General features: G+C 34.5%; 1 protein-coding gene across 2 annotated transcripts in view; it reads right to left on the reverse strand.

Moving 5' to 3' along the window:
* The window catches only part of IntS2 (integrator complex subunit 2), a 271,634-nt gene that overhangs the window by 146,503 nt on the left and 107,063 nt on the right, over positions 1–18,068 (reverse strand). For both annotated transcript variants that reach the window (XM_090401055.1, XM_090401054.1), the window contains exon 6: positions 6,288–6,476. In XM_090401055.1, coding sequence (XP_090257181.1) covers positions 6,288–6,476 — 189 coding nt within the window. The remainder of the gene's footprint in view (positions 1–6,287; positions 6,477–18,068) is intronic.

Genomic DNA, 18,068 nt, shown 5'->3' on the forward strand with positions numbered 1-18,068 from the left:
ACCTATGAGCTGAATTGCTGTCCTCTGGACAGCATCAAATATTTTTAGAGAAGTTTTAGGTGCTCCATCCAAAACATGTGAGCAGTATTCTAAGGATGGATGAATTTGAGATTTGTATAAAGTTAAGAGCTGGTTGGGTGTAAAATAGCATCTTGAACAAATGAAGAAGCTTAGTTTTTTGGATGCTGAGATAGGATGTCTGATATAAAATTTTGGATGTCTGATATAAAATCAGACATGTGTAAGACAACATTGCACAATATCTCCACTCTTATTCATCATCTATATGGATCATCTTATGAAAGAGAGGCATTAAACATGAATTGAAGATATTAATATCAGAACTGTAGATCTTAATCTCAACAATAAACAGATAAGTGATGTAACAAATTTTGCAAGAAAATCAGCAATAAAAGGACAAAAATTATGAAAGTAAGCAGAACACTGAAACATCAATTTGTTTCCAATTCAGGATGCACCTGCATCCTGAATTGAAAACCTATAAAACCAGTAAGGGGTGCTTAAGGGTCAAAGCTGTATAACTGAGAGGAGACCTCCACATAGCCTTTAAAGGAATGCGGAGAACCGACCAGGGCTTCTGACATAATGTCCAATCCTCACCTTCTCGTGGTGCACCTTGTTGGGTATCTACTTTGATACTGAACGAACGAGGATGGGCTGGCAATTTGGGATTTAGCCGACCAAATTGTATTCTTATTGGTTAAACCAAAATAAAAAATGATGGTACAACATGACAAAATTTCATGCCGGCTGGGGCGTCGCCCGGTTAAACAAGGCCCCCGTTGTTTTCGCCAGGGAACCAGGGCGAACAGCGAAAAGTCAGCTACTGGAACAAATCTGAAAACAAACCCCAACTCAACATCACCAGAGTTAAAGATCGGTACTATCAACGTAAGAAGCCTGAATGGCAAAGAAATGGAGCTAGCTGAGGAATTAGATAAGTACCAGATCGACATAATAGGGGTGACTGAAACAAAAAAGACCAAAACTGGTGAGATCTTTCTGAGCAATAAATACAAAATGTTATATTCAGGCAATGACAATCAAGGAAAAGAAGGAGTAGCCATAGTATTCAACACAAAATATGAGGCTAATCTTCTTGAATGGCAGTCAGTCTCAAGTAGAGTAATGTGGGCAAATATGAGAATGGGGAACTGGACAATGAGACTTATTTGTGCCTATGGTCCCACAGAAGGTTCTACTAAGGTAGAAGTGGAGGAATTTTTTGAGGCTTTAGAAAAAGCAACTGACACAATGAAAAAGGAAAAGTTGGTCCTTGTTGGGGATCTAAATAGCAGAGTAGGAAATGATTGTCAGACATACAAAAATATTTTGGGAAAATTTGGAGAAAAGAGCAAAGCTAATAATAATGGCAAATATCTGTTGGATTTCTGCTCAGGACATGGACTGGTTATTACTAACACCATGTTCCAACATAAAAATGTGCACAAATTCACATGGAGAGAAGAGGCTAGGAATAAGAAAAGTCTCATTGACTATGTTATTGTTGATAGTGATGTTTTCTCCCTGGTGCAGGACACCAGAGTGTACAGAGGATTTGAAATTGGAAGTGATCACTATTTAGTCTTGTGCAGGATAAAATTGAATTTCATATTGAAAAGAATAACATGTACAAAAGATTTAAAGCGAATAAAAGTTGAGCAGCTCTCAGATGTGAACTGTAGACTAAAATACACAAAGATTATTGAAAAGAAAATGAAAGTGTTTGAGAACAGGAATCAAACCTTGGATATTCAGTGGCAAACTCTGAAGGAAACATTGATTGATTCTGCCAGAGAGGCATGTGGTGAGGTTGTGTGCAAGGATAAAAAAATCAGAACTCCCTGGTGGACACAGGAAGTTAAAGAGGCAGTGAAGGAAAAGAAGAAAGCATATCAAAAGTTCCTGGCAAATAAGTCAGCTTTTACTCTTACAGAATACAGAGACAAATGTAAGAAAGCTAAACAGTGTGTAAAACTAGCTAAACAAAAGTCATGGGAGGACTTTGGCAAGAATATAGAAAATAAATATCAAGAAGGTGGCAAAATATTCTGGAGGTTGTTGAAGAAGCTTAGGAATGGAGGAAAGAGTGCTGTAAAAGGAATTAGAGATGATAAAGGTGAAATGAAAATAGGAGAAAAAGATATCCTTGAAGTATGGAGTAATTACTTTGAAAAACTGCTAAATGAAACAAGCAGTGATGACAGCACAGTGATAAAAAACACTGACCAGGCATGCAGTCAGGAATACATATCTATACTTGAAGTAGAAAAAGCCATCAAAGGCTTGAAATGTGGAAAGGCAGCAGGAGTAAATGATATTCGACCAGAAATGCTGAAGTATGGTGGTATAAGAGTCTTACAGTGGCTGCACTGCATAGTTCAGAAAGCCTGGGCAGAGGGACGAATTCCCGATGATTGGAGTAGAGCTCTCATAGTACCCATATATAAAAAGGGAAATAAAACTGAATGTGAGAATTACAGAGGTATTTCCCTACTGAGTGTTCCTGGCAAGATCTATGCAAGTATACTTGAGAAACGGTTGAGAAGAATTGTGGAAGAAAAGCTTGGTGAAGAACAAGCTGGATTCAGGCCAAATAGAGGCTGTCAGGATCAGATCTTCACTTTACGACAAATAGTCGAGAAAGCATGGGAATATAACAAAGATCTGTATTTAAGTTTTGTCGATTTGGAAAAGGCATATGACAAGGTGCCAAGAGAGAAGCTATTCAATATGCTGCAGTTATATGGTGTGAATGGGGCATTATATCAAGCAATACTTAGTCTTTATTTGAGTTGTGAGTCAGCAGTTAGAATTGAAGGAAGTACAGGAAGATGGTTTAATGTTAAATCTGGTGTGAGACAAGGATGTACATTATCCCCTCTGTTATTCATTATCTATATGGATCACATTATGAAGGAATGTGATATTAAACCTGATATCAAAATTGGAGATGTTAATGTCAGCTCTTTGCTTTACGCGGATGATGTTATACTTCTAAATAAATCCGCTACAAGCCTGCAAGATTCTCTGACTAAATTGAATAGCTGTTGTAATAGATATGGTATGAAGGTCAGTAATAAAAAGACAAAGACAATGAAAATAGGCAGAATCATTGAAAATGTCAGCTGTGTTGTGAATGGAGAACCTGTGGAACAAGTAAAACATTTCAGCTACTTAGGCACAATTTTTACTGAAGATGGTAAACTAAATATAGAAATAGACAACAGAATCAGCAAAGCTGGTATCGTGGGAAGTCAATTGAATAAATTCATATGGAATAAGAAAGAAATTAGTCGGAACACTAAATTAGCTGTATACAAGACAGTGTTCAAACCAATTTTAACTTATGGATCTGAGAGCTGGGTCAGAAGTAAAACACTTGACCAAAGACTAGAGACCGCAGATATGAGAGTCCTGAGAAAGATTAGAGGCGTGAACAGATGGCATCAATGGCAATATCATATTAAAAATGAGGATATTAGGAAAGAACTTGACATTGTCAGCATCCAGGAATGCGTTAGCAGAGCTAATCTCAGGTGGTATGGTCACTTAAATAGAATGGGAGAGGAAAGATTAGCAAAACAAGTGTTCTCTGCCAAGTTGGCAGGAAAACGACCCAGAGGAAGACCAAGATATAGGTGGATTGATACGGTACAAAGTGCCTTAGACGATAGAAATATAAGATCTGATAATGTTGGAGTCTTGACAAGTAACAGACTGATTTGGAGGAAAATTGTAGATAGGAAGTTAGTAATGATGTAATTTTTTCATATAGTACTGTCATATCTTGTACACCCCTTGAGGGTACATGGCAGGAATTTGATGATGATGATAAAACCAGTAAAACATGTTAGCTATTTAGGCAAACATTTTAGTGAAGATGACAAATTAAGTGTATAAACAAACAAAATAAGTAAAGATGGTATTGCAGGGAATCAACTAGGTAAATTTTTAAAGGGTAAGAGAAAAAGAAGTTATTCAAAATACTAAACTAGCTGTACAGAAGATAGTGTCCAAACTAATTTTAACTTATGGATTTAAGAGCCGGGTTTTAAATAAAACAGCTGATAAAAACCTAAAGACTGCAGATATGAAAGTTATGTGAAAAATCATTGGTGCAAGCAGATGGCCAATGCAAACAATGTCATTCCTTCTTAACATCTTCTTTTTTCGTATGTTTCTGTTCATCATTGGTCATCTGCTTGCTCCAATGATTTTTCACATAACTTGCATATCTGCAGTCTTTAGGTTTTTATCAGCTGTTTTATTTAAAACCCAACTCTTAAATCCATAAGTTAAAATTGGTTTGGACACTATCTGCTCAAACAATATGTGAGCAGAACTAATCTCAGATAGCAAGGTCATTTGAACAGAATAGACACAAAAAGGTTATCAAAACAGGTGTTTGATGCCATAAAATACAGATAAAAGACTCAGAGGGTGATTAAGATACAAGCAGTTTGATGAAGTTAGAAGTGCTTTAAAAGACTGAAATATAAGATCTGAGAATACTGGACAGATAACAGACTAATTTGGAAGAAAATTGTTGATAAAATGCTAGTAATAATGTAAACTTTTCATGCATGTATCATTATATTATCCTGTACACCCCACTAAGGGTGTGTATCAAGCATTTAATGATGGTTAGATGTTTTCTTTAATTTTTTTTTAAGTTTGCCTATTAAGTTTAAGTTTTAAGTTTGCCAGAAAATGTATGATACATTTTCACTCAAAAAAAGGATGAAAATGTATCATACAACATTAGTACCATGGGTAGGCTAAGACTTAGATGATCTGAAAACAAAACATGCACCTTTTTCAGGCCATTTCAGGCATTAAATAAGCAGAGTGGAGGTAGTCTGACACCTGAGAATGCACTTCATCTACCATCTAAAGCCATTCCTTCCCCTTCTGTGCTTACCAAAGCGTTATTTTTTTCAAGTGTCTTTTCCACAAGGTACACTATAAGAATATTTAAAAATCTAAAATACAAAAAAATAAAAGCCCCAAAATTCAAATTATTGGACATTTATTTTACTGATCTCACATTTTTAATTATTTTCTATGGATTATAAATTACTGGGCATTATTCAATCTCATTTTTATATATTTATATATACATATGTATTTATTCTGAATGTCCAACTAACTTATATAACAGTTTCTTTCATTGAGATCATTGAATTCAAATTTCTAAGAATAAATCTCAATCCAACTTAAGCAAGACTGAAATAAAGAAACAAACCAAGAACTCGCTTTTTTTTTTTCATTTCACCATTTGACTTTAGCAAATAGGAAATATTAATTAAACTATTATTCATAAAAAGCATGAAAATTTATTTGCATGCATTCCACCTTGAAAGTTTTGCAGCATTAAAAACAAATATTGAAAGACAAAATTTTGTATATATCTACCTACATTTTGAAAAGACAAACTATGTTTTTCAATCTAGTTAACTAGATTGTCAGGATATATGGTGTTCTATATTTCTTTAAATTGCTTAATTTAACTACAAAATTTTGCTGCATACTATGCTTAGCTCTAGTTATATTTAAGAAGAATCATGATATAATGCTCAGTAATCCTTAAAAAAAACAGAATAATAATGATAAATCTTTAATTGAGCAGGTTTGAAACCAGGACTAGTTTAAGAAGGAAAATTACTATTTCTTGTACTATATGACAAATTGTCATTAGGGCTAGCATACTCTTTTAACTTTTTATATACAATATAGGTTAACATTAGAGTAGAATTTTCAATGTCAATATTTCCATATTATATGTGACACTGTCGTGATTATTCAAAGAAACCTATGGAGTAGTGGTGCTTTTAAAAATAAAATCTAATGAGTGTATTAGATTAATAACATTTTATTAAATTCATCTCCTTTAAATTTTGTCTAATTTTGCCGCTGCAAGTGAAACCACAAGCGAATCACTTTTGGTAATGAAAATTACTGAGTCAGGAATGTGACTTTGACTAACTTAGTTCAAATGGGCCAGACAATCTCAGGCAAGGAGAGCATAATTTTTTCATAGATAAACTTTCGGTTTTCCTTCCATAAAAAATATGCAAACTGGTAAAAAACACATACAATTCTTCATGGATCCTTCAGTCTAAGCTGCCTCAGTACTAATTCTCCACTCCAGTAAATGTAGTAACAACTGCATAATTTTGTTCACAAAAGAATTTTAAGTAGCATTAACTTAATTATTATAACCAAAGATTAAATAGTTGGATATCAAATGATTACATACTAACCTTTTGACAAGTTCGAATGTACTGTGCAAACCAAGTTCTAACTTTATCATCACTACCTAGTAGCAAACCACTAATAAATGCCACTAAGTCTCCAACTACAGTGCCATGATCTGTATAATCATCTTGTTCTTGACGACAGTAATCTAAGGTTAACATCACTGCTAAGCCAGGCATTCGACAGAGTTCAACCTTAATGAAAAATGGTACGTCTTAAAAAATACAGAAAACATTAGAAGCATAAATTTTTCAGCACGTGCAGTTCACTACTTTCTACTACTTTTTCTAGTCAGAAATTCTTAATTCACTTTTTTTAATTGAAATGCATAAAACATGAACTATTATTATACAGATTTCAAAGCTTGTTTATACTAGACCACTGTTGAAGGAATATCATAACCAAATTCCTGATATATCTACTCTATAATATAAAATCATAAGGCTTTTTTGTAATGTTTTTGTGTCACGTTTTTTGTCAAGTTATTTGAAACGTTTTGAAACTTAGGGCTACCCTGAGTGTCGAGTCTTCAAAATTCGAGTCATTAGAATTAAAGGAGAACAGGCCTACCGGTCCAGAACTCAGAGGGTTGGGTGCCGTAGGGGGGGGGGGGGGAAACCCCGTCTTTCGAGTTTTCAAAATTCGAGTCATCAAAATTCAAGGAGAACGGCCTACAAGTCCAGAACCCAGAGGGGGAGGGGCATAGGTGCTGGGGGAACCTCTTTCGAGTCTTCAAAATTCGAGTCATCAGAATTCAAGAACTAGCCTACCAGTCCGGAACTCGGGGGTATAGGTATTGGGGGGTGGGGGAGCCCTCCCCTAGTAGTGTGTGTGTGTATATATATATATATATATCAGGAATCTGTAATTAGTAATATAACTAATACATAAATATGCAAATACACACACACACACACACACACTAAAAGGCTAGAGAGAATATTTTGTACAGTGAGTGTTCCCTTAAGTGGATTAATTGGGACCAAAAAACAAAAAGTCATGGTAGGTAAATTTCATGATCAGTGGCAGAGTATCACTTTTTTCTTTTTCAATAAAATCTGAACTATTACATTATGTTACTATTATAAAGATACACATATATAGAAGGAGTTTAAATAAATAAAAAAATATATTCAGGACCTTTCATTTTACCACTCTCCCCACCAAAACAATGTATGTAAAAATAAACACAGCTGTAAATTACATGTTAATAAAGCAAAAAAAATTAAATTAAAATGCATTTCTGAAACCTCTAAAAATAAAAAATGATAGTCAACTATCCATTACATTTCAATAAAAAAATTTTTTTTTTAAATACTTGAAAACTTTATTCATTGAAAATGTTCAATCAACATGCAAAATAGCCATATGTTAATTTTTTTAACTTGTTTAATAATAGTTTCACATTGAAATTCATAAAGTTTCAAATTCACTAAGTTTTGCTTTTTGTTTACTGATTCACTAGAGCCATTTTGCTGCTTTTTTTGTAAGTGTGTGATAACTAAGTAATTCACAAATTCAAAAAATTATACTGATTCATTAACAATAAGTCAATTTTTATTAAATTCTAAAACATGCAAATCTATGGGTACTCTACAAGTGCACACTCCTAACCTAGACATTCTATGGTCATGTGACCAAAGAAAGTTTTCTTGAAGGTCTTTTCACTTTAGTGATGACAACCACACGGTATATCTTGCTATCTCACATAACAAGCTGAAATTCTCTGACTGACCAGAGGAAAAAAAAAGTAATATAACTAATACATAAATATGCAAAAAACATAGATTTAAAAATACATGTGTGCACATTTCAGCTAAATATGTATTTTATGGCATGGTATTATGTGGAATGCTTTATATCTACAATACATACTGGACAATATTGGAGAAAAGGGGGAAATAATTTTTATTTTTTCTTTAAATGAATTCCAAAAGTACTACATTCTCTTTAATACATGATTAAGTTTGTTATTACTAGCATCCTAAGAATTTCCCACACAATTAGTCCATTATTTGTCAGATGCCATTATTTTGTCTTATATTTTGGTTTTCAAAGGTACTTCTCACTGCATCAATTCAGCTATATCTTGGTCTTCAAAATGAGTCTTATTCCTGCCATCAAACATATCTTTAGCTATTAATTCCCTTCTCATTCTATTTAAGAGACCAGCCTTACATAAGCTTGCTCATGCATTCTTGAATTCTAACAATGTCAAGTTCCTTTTCTAATATCTTCATTTTTCATATTCTGCCACTGATTTCATCAGTTCACTCTCTAATTTTTCTCAAAATCATGTACATATGATCTTATTTTTAATTAGCTGTTTAATTTTTAACTCAGTCCTCACATTTGTAAGTTACATATGGTTTGAACACTGTCTTGTTCAAATTAGTCAAATAACTGCTTTTAGTGATTTCACCATGTGTAATATGTTATCTTCACTAAAAATTGTGACTAAATAGTTGGATTATTTTACTTGGTTAACATTTTAAATGTTCCTGCTTACTTTCAGTTTGTCTTTTTATTGCTAATTTTCATGCCAAATTTTTACAACTCTTTAATTTAGTTAAAGAGTACAGATGACTATTACATTGAATTTATTAAGAGTATAATCATTTGCATAAAGTAAAGAGCTGACTTGAATATTTCAAATCTGATATCAAGTACAATGCCACTTTTCTTCATAATATGATCCATACAAATGACGAATAACAGTAAAGGTAATGTGAAGCCTACTCTTAGATCTGATTTTACATCAACCCATCTTGCTGTACCTCTTTCACCTGTTGACTTAAAATTTAGATAACAGACCAAATATATTATTCTGTATAACATTCCATTTATCCTATATAATTAAAGTGTTTTGAAAAGATTTTCTCTTGGCATCAAATGGTTATGTTTTTCCAATCTACAAAACTACAGTTTGCTATAAGAGACACAATTTTTCAACTATTTCTTAAGTAAAAAAAAATATTAACCTGAGAACTCCTATTTGTAGAAAGTTTTTTACTTTGGGTATAATATATGTTAAAGATACCAAGTTATTTTAAATATAAACCTGGTTTTTACTCCATTTCCCAAGTAAGCAAACAGACAAGTCAGTAAAGAGACTGTTCCACAGTGCAGCAGTTGCAGGGATGGAGGAGGAAGAAAAGAAACTTGTTCTGTTTGTTCTTAGGTGTACTGTAAAGGGATGCTGAGTAGCAGCTGCACATGTTCCAACGAGCTTAGTACTAAATGGAGGAATTATTAATGCTATTTCAGATGAACATTTGCTATGGAAATATCTATAGAATAGACAAATTGCAGAGACCAAACATCTGTGCGAAAGTGAGGGGAGAGAGAGAGTTGGTAAGAGACGGGTCATTAATATGTCTAACTGCTCACCTCTGTATTGAGGCAAGCATTTTGAGAGAGTTTTTAGGCTCCCCCCCACCCCATATGTGGGAGCAATATTCAATAGCTGGGCAGATTTGTGATTTGTATAATGTTAACAGCTGTTCAGAGGTAAAGTAACACCTTGAGCGAAAAAGAAATCGTAGTTTTTTTGAAGCTGAGGATGCAATGGTTGTGATGTGTTTATGCCAGGAGAGATTTCATGTGAGGGTAATTCCAAGAAGAGAGATCTCAAACTGTCTGGAAATTTGGGTATCATCATAAAGGATACTGGGAAAAAAAAAATTCTTTTTTTTTTATAGAAAATAGAACAAAACTGGGTTTTATTAGCATTGAAATTGATGAGGTTATTCGAACCCCATTGTAGGATGGCTTGGAGATTGGAATTGAGGGTGGCGGTGGTTGATGTTCTGTAGGTTGAGGTGAGTTGCGTAGGGTAAGGTTTATCAAATGAAAGCGAGGAGTGTAGTGTGCTGTCGTCTGCAAAACTGTGTATTAGGTTGGAGGTCAACTGAAGTAGGTCGTTGATATATATTAGGAAGAGGGTTGGTGAGAGGACAGAACCTTGTGGAATCCCAGCATTAATTGAATGATGAGAGGATAGAGAGCCATCCACCATCACACACAGTGTGTGCATCCACACACAGAAAGCTGGCAATCCAACTACAGAAGTCCTGGGTCTAAACAAATAATGGTAGTTTGATTAGTAAGCCTTTGTGTCAGACCCGGTCAAAGGCTTTGGAGATATCAAATGCAACCAACTGAGATTCACCAAACTTCTCCATGTCATTTGTCCAGAGATGGGTGACATATGTAAGTAGATCTCCTGTTCATTGGCAGCGACGGAATCCATACTGGCAATTGTATATTCGGTGGGTGTCTTCAAGGTAGTGTAGGAGTTGGGAATTGATGATTTGTTCCATTACTTTAGTTAATGTTTAGTTAAGTTGCTGAGGTAAGCGAGACAGGGAAGCAGTAACTTGTCACCCTTCTTGTGAATGGGCTGAATATAGGCCAATTTCCAGTTTGTGGGATAGATTCCAGTGGAGTAAGAGAGTATATATATATATATATATGTAATAAATTTTTTAACTTGGGGATATTGTATATTAGGATAACCAAGTAATTTTATAAACTTGGATATTTTAACTCCTAATCCCAAGTATGCAAACAATTAAGTTTGCGCCTGAAACAAAGTTCAAGTCTAAAGATGGTACAACACCAGGGTATAACTCATTGTAAAGGTGGGTAAAGCTCTGATCACTACTCTTAGTATTTTCCCATAATGTAAAGCACATCTCACTAGAAGATGTATACTGCAATGCATTATGGGTGGGGTCACTATCCAGACCGGTTTCAATCTTTTTTTGAGGTCTCCTGTGAGTAGCTAGACCCTAAATACCAAGGTTTTAGTAATACGGAGCCTTATCACCTTTACCTATAGAAGTTGCAACAAGGTGTTTTTATTTTTAATAAAAATCTCTGGAGGAGATATAGATGTAATAAATTTTTTAACTTGGGGATATTGTATATTAGGATACCATCTTTAGACTTGAACTTTGTTTCAGGTGCAAACCTAATTGTCTGCATACTTGAGATTAGGAGTTAAAATAACCAAGTTTATAAAATTACTTGATTATCTTAATATATATATATATATATATATATATAGGCAACATAGGATAGGAGTCAGTTCTTGTGAGCAAACTTTCAGGACAATTGGGGGGAATGCCATCAAGCACTTCAAGCATTTGATATATACTCCTGATTGCCTTCCTCTTGAATATTTTCTACCAGTGTTTTCTAACACTGTTTACTCAATTAATAATCTTTCTCAGTAATTCAAGTTCAAGATCTATAATAATAGCTTAAACAGTAAGTGCCTTGCCATTATCAAGCAGGATGAAAATTATGCAGTGAATTTGAATGCTAACAAAACACAATCTCGTTTCTCAGAACAAAGACTTTATTCTCCCTTGCTTTCTTTAATTCCACTTACTAACCAAGATCAGTTTCGTCTTCTTTGGTTGGCTTTCACATCTAGTCTATCCAGGCATAAACACATCACATCTATTCATAATAGCACTTCACAGTATAAATAACACCAAGAGGAGAAAAATAAAATTAATTATGAACTTACTAATATTGTGCTGGTTTTCTACCCAGCATCTTCAGAGCACAAAATTACAATTGTTACAAGCAACAGCACTGGACTAAATCACTATAAATAATTCAAATTTTAACTGAAAAATGAACTAAGGTCTTAACACTATGCTCTGTATTGGCCAGATAGCCATAAGTTAATTTGGAGAAGTTAGGTTATCTGGTCTCATAGAATGATTGCCTCCCAGGTCTTTGGCAAATCAATGCAGCCATACTTATTGAAGTTGGAAAAATGCTTCATAGCCAATGCTGATTCTACAAACAGACTCTCAGATCTATAGCAACTTCGATGTAATACTGATGTCTTCTACCATTTAATCCTATGTGAAGGGTATCCAGAGTGTATTCTGCCAATCCCGACTTGCTATACAGATGTAATTTTTGTGTTCTTCAAGACAGATGCTTACAGATCTACCAGCCTGTACAAAGTAGACTAAATAGCAGGCAGAAGGATCTTTATACACTTAAGAATATGCAAAAGGATGAAGTTGTTCTTTAGGAGAACAAAGGAAGATAGCCAGCTGAATGAGTGGTTTGAAGATGGCATTAAGATCCTATTTGTTATTTGGCCTAAATGAACTAGATATATTTTTAGCATATCTTAAGAGCCAATGTCACAAAATAAATTTCACAAAGGAAAAAAAAAACTGTCTCCCCCCTTTCTAGACACGCTAGGGACCTAATGACCCATTATTCTTTTCCATTTATAGAGGAAGGTATTTACATAGGCAATTGTAAATACCTTCCCAGCAGTATGCCATCCTCAAAATGCACCCTGAGCCAGGGCTATTTGTTCAAATGGCAGATCTCTTGAAACTGAGCTCAGGTACCTTTTGCAACAGTTTTGGCTACAGTGGCTACAATCCCTATGTTGGAGGTTTATTTCCACTTGGTTAGACTATAATAATTATACACTCAAGTTTATACAAAATTATACATGTCCACAAGGAGATATGCTTTGCATTATGGGAGATACTAAGACAAGGAGTGATGGGAGCTTGGTCCACCTTTACCACGAGTTGCCTCAGTCCTGAAGATACTTCAGGTGCAAACTTTGTTTGCTTACACTTGGATAAAGGATTAAACTAAATTTATTATACAATCCCTATAAAATAGAAAAAATACAGGCATACCCCGACTTACACGAATCCGGAGTTATGCGGTTTCTTATACGTACGTATTCCTGTCCCGCTTCACGCCTCACCACTAGTCGTATCTTTCAGGCGCCGGCCGCATTTGCCAGTGTTGCACATGCTGTGAACAAGCACTGACGTGTTTTGCGCAGTCTCCATTCATACAAGATTTTTATATACAAACCTTGCGATTGTTTAATGTTATGTTCTTGATAAAAATTCGTTTAGTGTTGTGTGCCTGTCACAGTTATCATTGTGTTCTGATGATGCCGGGTAGAAAAACAGCAAACTATTAGTGAGTTTAAGAAATGTATTTTTCCACTTGGTGTTAGTTATACCATTAAGCTTTATTATGGATAATGAACAACACTGAGTCTTTCTTTATGTAATTAGAAGAAGAAGAGTTAGAAATAGAAGACAGAAAGAGAATAACTTTGTATAACCAAATTGCACAATAGTCAAGATGTGGCTGAATCATAGCCTTATAAAGAGGGATAATAACTTCCTTATTTTTACTTGTTAGCATGTTTTTCAATATCCAAGTAATCCTTTGAGTTATTTTACCAACTTTTGCAATATGCCCTCTGAACTTCAACTCTTTATCCACCATTATCCCTAAGTCTCTAGCCTCATCAAATTTCCTACTATCTAATAAAATTAATATGCTGCTCCATATGCAACCTTTTTAATCTAAGTGCATAACCTTACATTTGCAACATTAAACTGACAATCATTACCCACAAAGCCAATTTATTTTAATAATCCTGCAGGATATCTACATCACCTTTATCAACTATTACTCTCCCCAGTTTTGCATCATCAACAAACAACTGAACATCCCCTATTAGATCTTTCCCTATGTCACTGATATACAAATTAAAGAGCAGTGGGCCCTAGTACCGAACCCTGAGGTACTCCACTGTCACCATCATTCTCCTAGATTCCACTCCTCCATATACTACTCTCTAGTGTCTGTCCATCAGCCACCCCTATCTAGTTCAGGTTTTGTAATAGTTTTCCAAATGGTTTTCCATCTGGCAAGGCATTCTGTCAAATGTCTTGCCAAAGTTGAGCAGTATCATGGTGTAGCCATTCCCTTTATTCAATTCTGTTGTCACTTTATTATGAATTTGATTCTTTAGAGAAAATTGTGATATTAAGATTATAACATATAGACATGTTTACACAAGAATATTATATTTTAATTTGCCAAATATTTCAGTCTGAAAATAATAGACTATCTTCAGTGGCTACATAGGAACAGTTTTTAACAAAGTGGAATACCAACAATTGATCATTCAAAAGTAGAACGAGCCATGTGATGTTATATCGCTAAGCATTAAAGAGGAAAACATTTTTTATCAGAGTAATGATTAAATTAAAGATATTAATTCACAAAAAAAAAGAATTATATACATATTAATGTGTTATCCTGATTAAACTTTCCCATATTTTTGATAAAGATATACAATCATTTCAATTCAAGTTAGGGCGTTGAAGTAAGGCCTCGACACTTTCTTTAAATAAACGTTCAAATAAACACTAAATGTTTTAAATGTTTGCAAATAAATGTTGAAGTAAGGCCTCGGCACTTTTTTTTAAATAAATGTCAAATAAACACTAAAACTCCCTTCAAATAAAACTCCCTTCTAGATGAGGTGATAAGTTATCCACCCACTATTGTATTTTACCTTTCACCAACTTTTCCAATACTTTAACAACCACTTCTGATATATTAATTGGTCTGTAGTTTGCTACCTCTGTCTTGGAGCCACTTTTATGCAATGGTACTATCTTACCCTCTTTCCACTACTTTGGAACCCTGCCAGAGCTGAGACTTAGAATGAACAACTTCATCAGGAGCAATGCCAATTCTCTTGCACATTCACATAGTACACGGGCTGATATGCAATCCAGTCCCACTGCTGTGTTCATACTCATAATTTTTAATATGCTGAACACCTCCTGTTCATCTACCGCGATGCTGATATGCATCTGTGTAACATCAGTCAAACCATGATGCTGTTCAAAGATGACTCTGAGTCTCTCATAATCACAGCCGTATAGATAAACATAAACCCCTTCTCAACAGAGAAACTGCACATGTTGGGCAACTTCCCGGAACAAGATAGCATGGTCAATCTCCCCAATTGGAAGTACCTACCTTGGTTATGGATACATCTTCTGATGTTATTATCAGATCCAATATCCCTCAAATCCCTTGTCCCTTCTATAACATGTTATTTCATGTAATTATCTCTTAGCAACTGTATAAATCCCACTTCCATCTTGCCATGCCCCCTTTCCTCCCTCCAATTTATGTCCCATAGTTAAAGTCTTCCATAATAATTGTTTGGCCTACACTTATTGTGCCAATGTGCTGATACATGGCATCTACATCTTCCTGTACCCCCCCCCCCCCAGCCTATAGCAGCACCCAACAATGTATTTTGTCTATGTCAAATGAACCATCTCTCAGACCTAAAATCCTCTTTAACATTTAATTTTGTTGGTTGTAATTCATCAGCTATCATTAGCAATACACCACCTGTCCTGTTCCTTATATCATCCTTGAAAATACAATATCCTTTATATTCTATCCCTGCAACTATATCATTTTCTGTCAACTAGATCTCACTGATGCCTATAGTTTTCAGGCAAGTTGAGCTGACCAATGTCAAAAACCTCTCACGCTTATTCCTGATACTTCTTGCATTCATGTATATGCATTTCAACATCCCCCATAGTTACACTTATGTAATGTCATTACCAATCCATTCAAATCAGAAACCTATGAAATCCCATTCGGCACTGCATAATCATTACTGTACACATGCTCATTTATTGCAGGGGTGGCCAGACACATGCTTGATTTCATCCTCCCTATATCTACTTTCCCTGGTTTTGCACTACCACACTCTCACTAAACAACTCCAAACATCTAACTCAAAAACCATTTAAATGTAGTCCATCAGGCATATATAAGTCCTTTTGTCCATCAAATTTCACTCCATATATCAATAAACTACACAACATTACCCCCTGCATAATCTTCTCTTTGATTCATTTGCAATCATGGCCCTTCTTCTCAGTTCTGTCCTATTACACTGAGTCAGCAGACTCACAATATTTACTTTCTTACTCTTTATTTTTGCTTCCAATAACAATTCTTTCATATCTTCTCTCACCTTTCAAATCATTTGTGCCAGCCAGAACAATTAACTCATTCGCTTCTTTCTTCTGCATACAGCATCACTAACATCCTTTATCTTCACAACTGAAAAACATGTTTTCATCACTTTCTCAATGATTAATCCATATAGGATTAATTTCAATTAAAGCTGCAAGAAAATTTGATTTCCAGTTCACATAAAAGTGGGTTCAGTAAAATTTTATTTAGGATTCTCAGTCTTAAAGGCAATTTGATGTGGTTGGCATATTTCAGTTACTTCTTCAGAGGTTTTCATATAGAAAAAAATTTGTCCTGAAGTGATAAAACTGTTGATAAAATTTTCAGTAGTTTATTCAATGGAATTTGTTTTTAATGAAGTACACTGGATGAAGACAAGGCATAGTTTTTCAATGTTCCATGATTTGAGATTCAAGAAGGGTTTCACATATGTTGCTATCATACAGAGAGTAATTTTTGTATTAGTTTTTCTCCTGTATGAATCCAAGTGGAAAGTTCTGTAGGAGACAAGAGACAAAATTACAGAAGGTTTTATCCATAAAGGTTATTAACTGTTAAATTATGCAAATGAAAGAAATGAAAGAAATCAGAAAGAGTGATTTTCATGTTGTTTGATGCTGTCATTTGAAGAAAATAGTGACACTTGTGTAGTTAAGTTGTATTGATTTTATGCTGTATGTATCTGTCTGTTTTTTTTTTTTATTAAAGATTTTTATTTTGGTTATAAAGATATCCAAAGATTCAATCTCTTAATGGATTTAATGAGTTAATGGACTAATTTAGAAAATAAGAGGAATATGTGATATCTTGAAATATGAATCTGTGAAAGTCAACTTGGCATTTAGTTATTTTGAAGTTAAGAATTAAACCACCAGGAGTGGAGAGGGGATGTCTGTATCAAAATATACCCCATAGAACTGAATGGAATAAGACATTGGTATCACACAGAAATTGCTACAAATATGAGAGTCTATTTATAGAATCAGCATCAGCTATGAAGCACCTTTCCAACCTCAACAAATATGACTGCATTATTTGCCAAATATCTGGGGGGACAGTCATTCTATGAGACCAGATAGCCTGACTTCTCCAAATTAACTTTATGGTTATCTGGCTCATACACAGCAACTGTGATAGGATGTCAGTTCGTTTTCTGTTACAATTTGAATTTGCCATTGTTTTTGAATGTTTTGAATTTGCTAGTGCTGTGTGCTTATCACAGTTGCAATTTTGTACTTTTTTCAAAGCAAATGCTGGGTAGAAAACCAGCAAAATATTAGTAAGTTCAATAAATTTATTTTATTTCTTCTTCTCTTGGTGTTGTTTATGCTGTGAAGCACTATTATGAATAACCAGCAAAACCACATTTCTATACATATAAATCCACAGCCCTTCAGCCTCCAAAAAAACGTTTAGTACTCTTTTAAACATATCTCATACCAAGAGGTTGTACCATTCTCTAAAACCGTCAGGTTTTCTATCCTCCCCCCCCCATACATTATCAATTCATAATTTTAGTCCTCCTTTGTCCATCAAACTTTCCTCATCCATAAACAAACACTCCAATAGGAAACTTGATTTTTCAGCTTCTTATTCTTCTTCCTCATGAACACAACCACTGGTGTTTTGTTCCATCAACGTGCACATAAATCGTTTTTGTTCATGTCCTGTTGCCTTCACTAGTACTGTTTTTATGTCCTTTGTTCCATTTGATTGCCAACCATATCAATGGATTTTGTCCACGTTTGCAACGTTGCCTAGAAAGTAATTATTTTTCTTATGTTGAAGTATTATGTAATGATAGAAATTAGTAAATTCACAATCAAGCTCTGGTGGTAATTTCTGCACTATCTTGGTTTTTTTGCCTTAAAACTAAATTGCATCTCTCCACAAACTGACTA

The sequence above is a fragment of the Typopeltis vanoorti genome, chromosome 11, assembly GCF_054136105.1.
Source record: "Typopeltis vanoorti isolate ZY-2024b chromosome 11, IOZ_Tvanoo_1.0, whole genome shotgun sequence".
NCBI lineage: Eukaryota > Metazoa > Arthropoda > Arachnida > Uropygi > Thelyphonidae > Typopeltis > Typopeltis vanoorti.